The sequence below is a fragment of the Sabethes cyaneus genome, chromosome 3 (assembly GCF_943734655.1).
Source record: "Sabethes cyaneus chromosome 3, idSabCyanKW18_F2, whole genome shotgun sequence".
NCBI lineage: Eukaryota > Metazoa > Arthropoda > Insecta > Diptera > Culicidae > Sabethes > Sabethes cyaneus.
Window position 1 is genome coordinate 89,797,826 of NC_071355.1, and position 15,012 is coordinate 89,812,837.

General features: G+C 41.8%; 1 protein-coding gene across 1 annotated transcript in view; it reads right to left on the reverse strand.

The window, feature by feature from the left end:
* Positions 1-15,012, reverse strand: part of LOC128739863 (zwei Ig domain protein zig-8-like) — a 164,319-nt gene that overhangs the window by 22,087 nt on the left and 127,220 nt on the right. The window contains exon 4 of the mRNA XM_053835364.1: positions 6,103-6,230. Within this exon, the coding sequence (XP_053691339.1) occupies positions 6,103-6,230 (128 nt within the window). The remainder of the gene's footprint in view (positions 1-6,102; positions 6,231-15,012) is intronic.

The window sequence follows — 15,012 nt, forward strand, 5'->3', positions numbered from 1 at the left end:
TTGATTCTCATCTTGAAGTGATGCCACGATATATAGGCAGCGAAAAATATCGTGCAACAAGCGGATATCACTATTGGCGGTGACAGTTTCTGCTTCGTCGGCTAAGGATTCAGTCCAGGCTCTCTTGTCTCGCCTATAAGGTTATGTAACAACCCTTTCTAGTTCAGCGTATCGTTGACGGGAAGCTGTCTAAGCTGCTCTAGTTCCCGTTCGCTCAAAGCCGGTTTTCATCTCCCGCCACTCGTCGACCGTTGAACGTTCAAGTTGTTCGACCAAGACCCTTTTCTCGACAGAATTCTCAAATCGGCGGACGTTGTAACGACATCCATCGTTAGACACGTGCTACGAATAGTCTTATGTCAGCGACAACAAGGTGATTGTCGGATGCAATATAAGGCCTGCGCTTGTTGCGTACATAAAGAAAGCTCCTTCTCCATTTTCGGTTGATGCAGATGGGCTCAATTTGGTTTGCTGTTCGGCCAGCGTGGGAAACACACGGAACTATATGTGATAGTCTATGGAGGAACTGCGATCCCCTAATGACAAGGGTTGGTGAACGACTGGATAATGTATAACATAGAACCCATAGTGGCCCCTAGCATCTTATCCAACAGCTCCTATCCCTAGATCCTCGTGATACCAGCCGGAATTCGAGCAACTTTAGCAGAGGTCGGGAAACCAATCCCGGTGGAAACTAAACTCGTACATCGGCAGGAAAAAGACACAGATGTGCGCGATTACACTCCAGGTTAGGAGCGGCTCACGACAACGTCTGATTCGGAGCGGGCGGCTGAATTAAGAGAAGTGTTGTCTCAGCACTGCACCTAGGATGGCAGCCCTATCACGAGACTCGATGACGGTGGGCGGTGAGAGGGTGTTACTCGATCAGTTAGAACCCCGAATGTTCGGCATTGTGGCACTGCAGGAGATCTGTCGCAAAAGCGAGAAAATGTGGAGGATCTACAGCGGCAAGGCAAAATTTTACCAAAGCGGTTGAGTGACCAACGAGATGGAGACGGGGTTTGTAGTTATGGGCAGAATGCAGGGTCGCGTAATGAGCTGGAAAGCGATCAGCGAGAGGGTGTACATGTTGAGGATAAAAGGCCGTTTCTTTACGCCATCATAAACGAGCCTTGTCCACACGAAGGTGGACCTGACGACGAGAAAGAAGCGTTCTATGTGCAGCTGGAGGCAACGTACGAGAGTTGTTCGCTACGGAATTTCCAGATCGTCGTCGGGGTAAGAACGCCTAGGTCGGCAGGGAAGCAATGTATAGACTGGTAAACGGGCCCCATAGCCTGCACACCGACACGAACGATAACGGCCAGCCATGCATCAACTTTGCAGCTTCCCGAGGCTTGGTGATCAGAAGCACTTTCTTACCCCACAAAGCCACCTGGACATCACCTGACCAACGAACCTCGAACTAGATCGACCATATTCTCTTCGGAGGCCGATTTTTCTCGAACATCAACAACGTACGCTCTCTACGAGGTGCGGATATCGACTCGGACCAGAAATGCCGACAACTGCGCGCGTACTACATGAAGTTCTGCCTTCCTCGGTGGAGCTAGATGCTTCGACCCTCGAAAATGGATGGAGTATGATACGCTCGGCCGTCAACGAGGCCGCAACCGCGGTGTTAGGTGAGCAAACCACGACCACACGAAATGATTGGTTTGACGTGGAATGCCAACAAGCGATAGAGAAGACAAAAAAGCTTGGAAAAATGATCTAAGCATATCCACGAGAGAGAATTTGGTCAAGTATCGACGAGTGCGGAGTGAGTTGACAATGATCTTGAGGAGGAAAAGCGCCAGAAGGAGGACAGAGATCGTGAGGAACTGGAACAATTATTCCGCGCTAATGACACGCGCAAGTTTTACGAGAAGGTGAACCAAACTCGTAAGTGCTACACACCTAAACCTGACGTGTGCACGGACTAGAGAGGGGATCTAATCACAAACGAGCGCGAGGTGGTCGACAGATGGAAGCAGTTCTTCGATGAGAACCTCAACGGTGATATTGCACAAAGAGACGCAATGGCGGGCTTTATCGGGGCCTGTGCTATTAAGGATCAAATTTTCAGTCGCCGAAAAATCTTCCAGAAATGTCGGGAGTACAACGTTCCCACGCATTTTATTTTCGTGGAGTTTAAGGCAGCTTACGATACAGTTTAACGTGAACAGCTATGGCGGATAATGCACGAATGCGGTTTTCCGGACAAACTGACGCAGATGATCAAAGCTACCGTGGAGCGAGTGATGTGCTACGTGCGACTTTTGGAGTCATTCTCGAGTCATTTCGAATTGCACAGAGGGTTGCAGCAATGTTATGGACTATCCTGTATGTTATACAACATCGCTATTGAAGGTGTGATCCGGCGAGCGGGCATCGAAACGAAAGGAACGATCTTCAGCAAGAGTAGTCAACTCCCAGCCTTCGGAGACGACCTCGAAATCATTACTAAAAACCTTGGGACGGCGGAGGAAATCTTCACCAGACTAAGAACGGAGGCTAGGAAGATTGGGTTACAAATCAATGTTTCGAAAATCAAATATATGGTAGGAAGAGGCTCCAGAGAAAACAACGTTTGCTTCCCACAGACAGTGACTATTGACGGCGATGAACTCCAGGAGCATATGCCACCGCATAAAGCTGACGATGTAGATAGCGTTAATCAAACTGGCAGTCCTCTATGAACTTGAGACAGTAACTTTGCTTACAGAAGACATACGTGCACTTGCGCTATCGGAACGAAAGGGGTTGCGGACTATTTTTGGCGGAGTACAAACGGATAACGAAGAGTGGTTGTTGCTGGCACTACGAGTTGCAGGCACTACTTGGAGAGATTCTCGTCATACATCGGGTGAAATTTGGGATACTACAGTGGGCCGGCGACGTCGTAAGAATGCTGAACGACCGTGCAGCGAAATCCGTACTCTTTAAGAACCCCGCCGGCTCCATGAATAGAGGGGCCTTGCGTGCTAGATGGCTCGACCAGGTTAAATCCGACATGCGTATGTCGAGACGCTCAACGAATTGGCGACGAGTTGCCCAAGACCAAGTGCAGTGGAGAGGAATTCTTAATGTGACAAAAGCCACCCCGGCTCTCTGCTGGAAGAGGTAAGAAGAAGTAGGTAGGTGGTCTCCAGGTGGCCTTATGTGTATCTGGAATGAAGAGCTTTTGACTACAGTACGGAAGCTACAAAGTTGACGCATCGTCGGCCGTTGTCGTTCATGCCTGGGCTTTTGTATCACCGAAGTCGATCTCAAGGTTCCGTGGCGTACAGCTGTCGTACGTTTCCTCCAGCTACGTATAAAACGCAACTTTCTTCTCATCGGGTCTATCTTCGTGTGAACTACAATTACGAAACTGAAAATGTAGGTGTCAAGAAATCCAGTTCTTAAGGGACTGGCTTTGTTATACAAAAGTAATTATGAATAATAGTCATTTAAAGCATGGCTTTATTTTGAAAATCAGGATTTTTGCTGTAAACCAGGTCACCAGGACAACTCACACGAAAACAGAACAAATCCTGGTAAATCAGGACCTATAGTCACCTTATAGGAGAGTACAACAGCACAGAACAGATGTGGAAGTTGCCAGCAAAATACGTACATGCAATCCTTTTACAGATAGATTACTGCCTAATGCTTAGGAAAGCACATAGCTGCTCTGCTAATAAGGCTGTTTTGACGTAGGACTACGTCTTTGTTTACTATCTGGGACTGGGTAGCACTTTGTGAAAACGAAAACAGAAGTGTAATGTTGGAATGAAAGATTTCAAATGCTAATAACTACTAAACTACAGAACGAAACTGAACAATTTATATGTCGTTGGAAAGATAAAATGATCAGCAATTTGATGGAGGGTGCGAGAGAACAATTTTATGGACGGCGTAGGAGAGGGGCTCCTATACAAATGAAACACATATTTCCTTAAAATTCGAGAACTAATCAAGCAAATGGAACCAAACTTGGCATATGAGGGTTTTAGAAGGTAGAAATTTTTTTGTTAGTGTACTGAGATCCCTTCCCCTTCTAAAAGTGGGGGCTCCCATACAAATGAAATACAAATTCCTTCATACCTCTAGAATTAATCAAGCAAATGGAACCAAATTTGGCATGCGGGGGTTTCAGAAGGCAAGATTTTTTTCTATTGTGAATTGAGACCTCTCCTCTCTTTAGGAGGGGGGCTCCCATACAAATAATATACAAATTTTCTCATAACTCTGAAACTAATCAATCAAAAGGAACCGAATTTGGCATGAGGGAGTTTAAGAAGGTAGGATTTTTTTCTATGGTGTACTGAGACCCCTTCCCTTTCTAGGAGGGGGGCTCCCATACAAATGAAATACAAATTTCCTCATAAATCTAGAACTAATCAACCAAATGGAGCCAAATTTGGCATATGGGGGTTTCAAAAGGCAAGAATTTTTTCTATGGTGAATTGAGACCTTTCTCCCTTTAGGAGAGGGGCTCTCATACAAATAATCTACAAATTTCTTCATAACTCGAGAACAAATCAATCAAAAGGAACCAAATTTGGCATGTGGCTTCAGGAGGCAGGAATTCTTTCTATAGTGAATTAGGACCTTTTCTTTCTTTAAGAAGGGGGATCCAATACAAGCGATTTTTTAAAGAAAGGCGTTGTACTTATGAACCACCGTCCATGTATTTTCAAAGCCACCATTGCATTTAATGAAGAATTGAATCTGAATATTTCGTTCTTTTTTAAACATTCACTTTAACGATGGCACTCACAAATTCTTATAAACATACATAAGCCAGAAATGCAGTTTACATTAGTCTTTGATCTAATGATCTGATATAGTCCTACGTCACCATTCGTACAACCGTTAGGGTTGTATACCTTGTAGTTTTTTATTTCTACGCGAAAACAGTCTGAAAGAAAGTGTCTGCTACCACTTTTTAATCGTTTTGTGCTTAGTTGGTTTTGAGGTAGTCTAACAATCCAGTCATAGCCATAGCCGGCTGTGAAATCTGTCGATAAAGAAGGGTCAAGTCTAAGAAAGTCGTTTAAGCCCAAGATTTTGCTTTTTTTGTGGCAACAGTCACGTCTAGTATGTCTTAATTATAACTAAGATCGAATAACTTCACTCTTTAGTTATCGACGAAAATAAACTAAGTCGAGTTTAGATGATTGCACAGCTCATAAGTAGAATAGAACAACTATCAGAGATCCCAGATGACTACTTTGGGGCACACCAAATGGTATCTCGGAACTAGACGAGTCAATACCATTGATGCTGACAAAAGCGGAACGTTCAGTTAGAATGAGTAACCACGCACCTACTCATACTTTTGTTGAATGTTGGAATGAAGAATAGTTTTACAGCATTGAGCTTCTGGTCCCATATAATAGGTGCACTGCAAGGAGTCATGACCAGATGCTGAATAGCTTAAATACCACAAATTCGGCATCGTAGCACTGGAAGACATCTGTCGTAAGCTAGAAATCGATAAGAACGATGGCAGTAAAATCAAATTTTATTAAACATGGTAGCATAAAGAACTTGCTGGGTTTGAGCTTAATCTTGTTAGAAAGAAAAAGAGATCGTGTAATATTTGAATTGAAATATGATTAAGATCTTTCGTGGATTGGAGACCGAGTGGATCTGCTTTCGAACGTTGAAGAACGAGAAATTTTCCCAATTCAATTTAACTGATACCATACCAGCTGGAGAGAAAAATATTTTTTGAGAATTTCTTACCTGCTCACCAAAAATTATTCCATTTTCTGATATAAATAATTTTACTGTTTGTATGCATTACACTCGTGGGATATCGTTTGCACCTTTCGGACTGAAACTCAACACCACAGCTTTGTAAAAGTGTATGCTTTCTAACGGCAGTCAACATCATTGGCATTCCACCACTGACTGACTGGCCCAAACAAACAAAAAACTACTTAAGTATTCCGAAGCAATTTGTATAATATTTCATATCTGCTCTAATAAATGATAACGAATTGTGGCGATAGCAGTTGAAGGAAATAAGAAGACGGCTGTTTTCGTTTAGCTTCTTAAGCCTTTTCACCGTTTACCGGAGAGACTGTTACTGGTATTTATACTTACAACTTCGTTATGGTTCCAGAAGATGTATGCCGGTGGCTCTGGGGAGTCTTTCACTACGCACGTTAAATTTATCGTCGAGCCGCTCTCGATGTAAAGATCCGGGGCTCCAATTATTTCCGTCGAAGGCTCTGTAAGTACAAACAAGCAAAGGAAAGCGGTGAAACCACAGTTCGCCACGTTCGTTGTGGGCGCTGCTGGCCGAAGCGCAAGGATCTGAGAGGGGTTTAAAAATGCGGGCTGTTGTTTGGTTTACAGGTTGTCTATAACATAAATAAAAAGCTTAAAGTTCGGCATGGTTGATTGCGGTCGCTTGTTTAGGATTGATTTTACAGTAAAATCAATTTCTTTAACGTTTCAGTCAAGATTACAAAAAAAAATATTTTCACCAAGAGCATTTCCTATTTTAGTATAGACATTTTTAGAAACTGCCGCGTTCCCGGTTTAAATTCAAACACCATTATTTTGCGGTTCACATATCCTGGCAATAACTCTTCCATTCAAGTTTACTTTATCGGTTCAATATATATCTGCTATGTGGTAGACCTATTGAAAATAACAATCGATCGTTAATAGCGCCCAAAATTTGCTCATATTTTAATGTGTCATACTCATAAGTGCGCCTCGACAACGGATGGCGGGAGCGAATTAAACGGTAATAAATCGATAACTGGTGCTCTTTCATGTGTACACGAATATGGCATCGCTATCCGACGAAGTGCAGGTCAACATTCACGGAATGCATCGCTTTTGCCAATCGAGGACACTCTGTAGTGCACTGCCGCCGGTTATGGTCTCCGTTTCGGTGGGTTTCCGTTTACTCTAAGTAATAAACTTTCCCGATAAAGGCGAATAGATTATTTTCTCCACTGCCGGCAAATGCCGGCACCAGTGCGGTAAATTTTCGACCGGTTCGATATTTTATTGGACTCTAGCAACATTTCGCATAAATTTCACCAGATTTCCCATACCGCCACTTTGCTCACGCTGTCAGTATGTTGTGACGTCCGCTCTATTTGCTTCACGCTTCTCTGATTTGCAGCTGGGATACTCTTTTAAACTGTTTGTGTTTCTTTCGGTGCAGACCTCACCAGCCAGCATTTCCGAGCAGCGGAGCCTTCAATTGGAAAACTTACTCAAGCCAAACGAACCGTGGTGCTTTTCCGTACACTTTATCTATATATGGTCGAACCTATATGGAATCGGCAATAAATGTAAAGTTTTCATTTCCCTGTCGCTCCGAAATGGATGACCGTCTTGCGAACACGCTTCGGTGACGTAGTGGGGTTTACCTTTAATGGTATTATCGTAAAATGCTTCTAAACCACCTCTTTGTAGATATCAACTCCTCCTAATGAGAAAATGGAAACGGTTCCAGTAACGTTCCAGTGTTTGCGATTTATGGTTGGTTGTAGAAATACAAACGTAACGATCTAGCCACTGATTAAAGTTAAATGGCTGATGTGCGGTGTTTTATTCACGACATTCCATTCGTGATTGGTTATCATCAGATGCAAAGTTGTGCAGATAGCGAAATCCTTCTACGTCTCCGTTCGGATTCTCGCGACGCTTCTGACCAACTTAGTGTACAGTTCAACGACTGTGAATGTAATTCCCAGCTTTGTGAAGACTTTCGCATCCATTCGAGTCTGGTGTGCCCTTGCCAGGTACGGTTGCCATGAGTTTGCCGTCTTCGCTGCAAGTTTAGTGGCTACGGGTCAAAAGGGACCAGAAATCTATGTAGTACGCCTAGCACGTTCCGCTGGCTCTGATAGAGCAGCACTAAAGTACGCAGGAAGGACCGTTTGACGATGGCGATGGTTGGTTTTGGTGGGTACATTGAGAGCGCTGTATACATATAGCACAACGCATAAATTTTCCAACAGTTTGCACTCATTGACCCAGAAAATGTTTACCTACACATACGGTGTGTAGGTGGCCTGACCGCTTCTGGTATTGCAGCGGTGAGTTTTATTGTTTCGAAAACTCGTACCGGATTTAGGTACGAGTGACCTTTTTCATACGGTGAATTTGCTTTCGGTCGTCACAGTCGCACATTTCAGGGCAAAAAAATCGATAACCAGGTTGCTTGGTATTGTTGTCGCATTTGCATTATTCTTACTTAAATTAGGTGGTTTTTAACGTTCATTGCACTTATTTACGTAAATTGTGAGTGATAATTAAATGTCTTAAGGTAAAGGTCGTCTAAGTCCAGTTACATTTTTTACTGATTTCAGTACTTTCCCGTCCGGATGCCACTATTGTTTTGTTTATGATATTGCAGGTTTTCTAGGAGAACAGAGTTGCTAGTAGTAGGTAATCTGTTTTGAACAATTATGAAACGTAGAATCACGTATCTATTTTTGCTGTTGAACTAGATCCGACAGTAATTCTGTCACATAAAATGTTGTTTGCGGAAAATTTTATTATCAGTGAATCTTATAAGTGTGTTATCGACACCTAGCACCACTTCATATATACACCCGTTCCCTTGGTAACGTACAGCAACGACGATCGTGGATTCGGAATTACAATCGAAACGAAGAGATGTTTTTCCTATCGATCATCAATCATCAATCTATCAATATCAATCAAAGTGGACAGTTTGGGCAAAACCATTGTAGTATCTTACTAAATAACTGTTCGGGTGGTAAATTAAAGTTTTCTGTGCCTCTAGGTAAGTTTCGCAAGTGATGTGACGAATGGAACGGCCGAAAAAAGTTAATGAAAAATCGACGGCGAAAAAGTGAAAATATAGTGATGAATTTTATTTGAGTATGTAAATGTTTAGTGCCTCGAGTTGCAATCTATCTTCTATCTATCTATATATATAAAAGTGAACGTGAGTATTTTTGTATGTTTGTATGTTCCACCATAACTCCAGAACGCCTTGACCGATCTCCACCAAACTTGGCACACATGTTCCTTGATATAAGAGAATCAGTACTGATGGGTTAACAAAAGAGGGGGGAGATTCACAACGGGGAGGAGCCCATAACTCCGAAATGCCTTGACCGTTCTTCATCAAACTTGGCACACATGTTCCTTGACATAAGAGAACCAGCACTGAAGGCATTGACAACAGGGGGATCGAAATATTTAGACGATTCTCCCATAAGTGACGGTAGGACAAAAGAGGGAGCTGATGACCGGAGGTTGCTGACGAGAAGGGGGGAGTAACGCCCATATGACTGTAACAATTTATCCGTACAATAGAAAAAATCAGAATACGAAACACTAAACTGCAATGCTCGCAGCTGTAGATTTGTCAAGTGTAATTATGTACCGAATCAAAGTGACTTGTGTAAAAAGTGTTCGATCATTAGTGCTAATTGTTGTTGGCCGACTCTGTTTGAGTCACAGGGGCAATCATTCAAACAGCGAGGAGTTCATCTGAGAACACCATGTCTTTCCCATGGTAAACTTTACGTGGCATGCTTCAGAGTGAGCTCAGCCAATAATTTGTTCATATCTGCTCCTGGTGACTAGGGCTGTCTAACCGGTAGTACCGGTAGTACCGAAACCGGTAATACCGGCCAATTTTTGGATACCGAAATACCGGTTTTGAAAAGGCAAAAAACCGGTATTTCCGGTATTTTCTAATCTGCTTGTTTTTTCCAACTCCTTATTCGAATAAGAACTAAATTTTATAAAAGATTATAAAACTCTTAGAAAAACAACTTGGTGTTAATGCCGACGAGATTCTTCGACTATGCTACCGACTGCTTGTCAGCCAGGTGAGCAATGCTCTTCGTTAAACCAAAAGGCCTATTAATGTCTCAGGGTCGGCACGGTTTGGAGATACATATCAAGACTTTTCGTATTTACATGCAATTTATTCTCGGGGTATTCTGACCTGACTTAACCTAACCACGTGGTTCACTTTTCTCTTAAGTACTAATGACATGCGAATTATAGCTTACTCTACTTTCTCACCCTCTCGATGCTGGATCTGTCGTTTCTGGTCGCACACGCGTCCGTGTGGCCAAACTTCCTCCCGTAAGACGTTCACCGCACTATTCGCATTACGAGGTTCTGCCGTACACCTACGAACCGCCGCCACGTGCTAACTGCGGGCCTTGCTCGCCGCCACGTGCATCAACAAGCCTCGGTCGCCTAGATTCCGTCGTCCAACGAGCTCTATGTAGTGGAGCGCGTCCCGCGCGGTAATAAATCTGTCTCGGGCCACCTAGCCGATCGATCGTTCCGTTTCCTCAGCCTCAAGCGCATCGGCGAACGCGTCGTAGAAGAAAATGGCGATCGTCTCGGTCGTTGTTTCAGCCGGTACTTAATAATCGAGAATGTTGGGTCCTGTATTTACCGTATAAAACGGTCAGTTAGTTTTAATGTCCTTTCACCTTTATTTCTGGAGTGGGACCAATGGAGCTGATAAGTCTTACCTGACTCAATATCCATATGGTGTAAAGGATATGGCAAGTAATATGCCCACTCTGCTCTCTAGCAACACGGCTGCACTAGTCAAATGATCGTATTGGAATGGCGGAACATTGGATGTAGATTGCGGATGTTGTCCTCGATCGCTTGCCGTTTAACGTATTGTCTTGATCGACAACGGCCTCTATTAACCTTATCAGGCATATCAGTTGATCGATTATTATGGCACATTCTGCCCTGTGGTAGTTTTGTAACGGGAGCAGGTGATTGCGGCGTTGTTTTAGACAGCTTCTAATTCAAACGGTTACAACTACTAACAATGAAGAGAGTGCAATTGTGGGTCAAATCATTTCAGCTCTTGAACCCGTTTAAGGCACAGTAGAGTAACTTTGGTGTAAAAATGTTTCATTGTATAAGCCAGACGTCGCGTTTCAATTTATTTTTGAACAATTTGTCATTCAAAAGCTACCAAATTATTCCAAACTCTCAAATAACGAATTTAGGAAACAAGATCAGGGCCCAGAAACGTCACTTACAATAGTAAATTACAATGTTGGGCACCGCTAATTCGCTAAGCAATTCAATTTCACTAATCGCAAACTGCAAATTAACAGTCACAGTTTATTTTTGAACATATCACAACAACTTGCATTGTAATCTATCACTGTACAAATTATTACTTTCTTAATATAACTAAGATCAAAACCTATAATAATGGATAAAATCCTCTACAGTTTACTATTTCAAAATTAACAGCGGCACTTCATTTGGAATTACGGATCAGCAACAATTCGGCTAGTCTGAGTATAAATTATGAAGCCTAATTAGCGTTTCGCGATTGCTCGGTTAGCGAACTAACGGTACCCAACACTAGTAAATTGTTATTCAATAATGAAGTAATAAGGCTTCAGTTTTAACAGAAGCAGCGCCGCTTCGTTTCAAAACTGACTTCAATCAGCGTCATTGAAACGATTTTCACTTCATCATGACGATCGGTTTTAAAGTTTCATTTGTATTTCTCTATCAAATATTCAGAAAAAGGTCAGCCTAGACTTTGAATGCAATTGAATTGATTTTGAGTAACATTTCCTACATTAATCTACTCAACATCGACAAATCGTGCATGACTGTCAATCGTCATCATTTGACACAGTCAGTAGCTTCAGCTGAAGCTTGCTGGAAACGTTCTGTTCAACAAATGAAACAAGTCGCTTCATATAGGACAGAAGGACTCTGATCAGAATACGGGGATCTTTGCGCGTTTTGAGCATTCTTGCCAACAAAGGATCTGCCAGGAAAGAATTTGCACACAAGGAGACGAAATCTGCATCCCACTATCTTGGAATAGTGGGTTTGATAACAGAGAAGAGAAGGTATTTGTGAACGATGATGAAGAGGATAACGTTATGCAGGAGTTCCGGTTTGGGGATGCAGAAAAAATTGTTGAGAGGCTGTAGTAGACCGGGCATTAATTATGCTGGAAGCAACAATACAAGATATTTTGTAAATAATTAAAGGCGGGTCTCCCAACTATAAATTTGAACTGTAAGGAAAGTTCGTGATGTGCTTATAGCCGTTCGCTAGACATCGATGAAAGCGGAAGTTTTTTCAATTATTGGAAGTGTTGGCAATAAAATTCATTCTATAGTAAGGGAATTAAATCGCTAAGTGTATTATATCTGCTTCAATTCTATTTTGCTAAGCAACAATACTGAAGCTAATGTTTCAAAATAAAAAGATTTACTGAAAAACATCAATATTTCTATTGATTTCGAATAATCTGCCAATACCGGTATTTTACCGGTATTACCGGTATTTTCTACGCCAATACCGAAATACCGGTTTTCACCAAAAGCCCCCAATACCGACAGCCCTACTGGTGACTGATGACACAAACAGTTTACAAACAATTTTGTCTTGAAGTGAGATGAAAGGAATGTCAGGTTTGTAGTATCCATGGAAAAACACTGTTGCACCTTCTACTTTTTTTTATTCGGATAGCATGTAATACTAAACTAATAAATAAATAAATAAATAAAAAGCTGTATTTAGAAAAGCACTATAACAAAACTATTCATTTCCTATGGGTGGGGTGGCCATTGTTAAAAGCGGAAGGTGCAAATAGAAAAAATGGCTTTGTTTTTCTTTCTTTATAGGGTTTTATAGGGATTTTCGTAAAGAAAACAGATGTGCAGGCGGCCGGGTAGACAAAAGAGGGGAGCTGACAAATGGGGATGAACGTCCGAAAGAGGAACAAGCGTTGTATTTTTGCAGTATAAGCATTTCGGTTACAATAACCGATGTACAAGTGGCTGAGAGACAAAGGCTCCGCGAGTAAGATCGGGCACTCAGCTAGTCTATTTATAGAGTAGAGCAGGGCATAAATGCGATGTTTGAAGTTGTCATCAATTTTCGCGAGATATAAGGAAGGAAATCAACAAAATATATTTTATAGTGATGGAGCTACTCAATGTGTTTACATTCAACTATAAATCATCTGGAATAATAGTGTCATTGAAAATAAATTCTTCATTCTTCTGACCAAGTGCCGATTCGCACTTTTACCCCACTAGCGGGGCAAAAGTACGAATACCGCGGGGCAAAAGTGCGAAGCTCGAATTCATGAAATTAGCACAGCAGTAGCTAACAAAACCATATTATCTTCAATTTGTGGTATGTTTCGGTAAGGAATATTCTCAATTTACACCTTTCCTGTTTTGCGCTGGTGTATTGCAGCTTCTGTCAGATCGAAACTTTCCCAAACGTTTGTTTTTTGTTTCATCAGCGGAAAAACATTGTTTTCCAGTTTTCTGCAGATCTTCCATTTCCAGTATCTGTAATATAGTGCCAAAAGTTGTATATAATTAGCTATACATTTTTGCCTCGTCCATGAATCGCAATTTTGCCCCGTCCGTGAATCGCACTTTTACCCCCCTAAGCGCTTGACGGGATTTGATTAACTTATGGAAAAACGAAATATATTTTGAAAACTCTTTTCACCGTATTTTCAAAACAGATATGCAAGTGATGTAAAACACTGCTACAAATTTTTAACAAGTAATATCCTCCTGTTGATATCGTATTACCCGTATAACGAAAAATTACATCAAAACCGCCCTAAAATAACATTTGCACATAACTCAGCAACTATGCTTCGTAAGCAACCAAAGATTACGTCAGATTCAAGCTGTCAAAGTAGTCACCCATCCATGCCAATGTGGTCAATTTACTCGGAATCTGCACCGAAAAATCATTAAATCGCACTTTTACCCCTCCTTACTCTATAACAAAGCTAAAAATGTAGTTTCAACCACACTTATGGTTGTTTTACGCACAAACAGAAATTTCACTGATATGTATGATTGAAATATTAATTGTTATATCGATGTTAAACTCAATTTGAAAATACTTTACTTTTAATTCAAAAGTGTTATTTTCTTGATTCAAATAGAATTTTGTTTTGAAACAAAAATATTTTTAGGTTATAAAAATTTCGTTTGAAACAAACTGGAATTTTTTCGCTCCGTGATAGCAACGAAACCTTTCCCCGAACAACCCCGTTGAGAATCACGGCTAAAACGCTGAGAGACGAATAGCATCGCTCACGGTAACTTACAAGTCGCAAGGACTTGCACAGTGTTGTCGTCCCGTCAGTAAAATGAGTTAGATTCTCGATCCATGAATCGAACTTTTACCCCGTCAGTAAATCGTACTTTTGCCCCGCTAGGCGTTTGACGGGGTTTTATTAAATTATGGAAAAGCGAAATATATTTTGTAAATTCTTCTCATCGCAATTTCATGAGAGATATCTGAGTGATGTAAAACGCTGCTACAATTTGTCAACAAGTAATATCCTCCTGTTGATATCGTATTTGCCGTACAACGAAATGTAACATCAAAACCGTTCTAAAATAACATTTACTCATAATTCAGCAACTATGCTTCGTAAACAACAAATGTTTATGATAGATTTAAGCTGTCAAAGTACTCACCCATTCATGCCAATGTAGTCAATTTACTCGGAATCTGCACCGATAAATCATTGAATCGCACTTTTACCCCTACTTACTCTATAAGAGGCCAATCGCCAATGCCTGTACCGAAAACCAGGTCTCTGACAGGACGTCATAAGAGACTTATCAGTAACTAAGAACAGGTCCCTGACAGGACGTCATGCTTTCGTAGCAATGGGTTGTATTCTCTGTCACCTCACTGGTCGACTGCTGGACTACTCGATTGCACAACTGGTTGACTAGACTGCTAGATTGCTCGATTTAATTGCTCGACTGGACTGCTTAACTGAACTGCTCGACTGAACTGTTCGATTCGACTGCTCGACTCAACTGCTTGATTGGAGAGATCGACTTAACTGCTCGACTCGACTGCTCGATTAAACCGGTCGACTCGACTGCTCGACTGGACTACTCGTCTCAACTACTCGACTCGACTACTCGACTAGACTGCTCGACTCAGCTGCTCAGCTGCACTACTCGACTCAACTGCTCGAATAAACTGTTC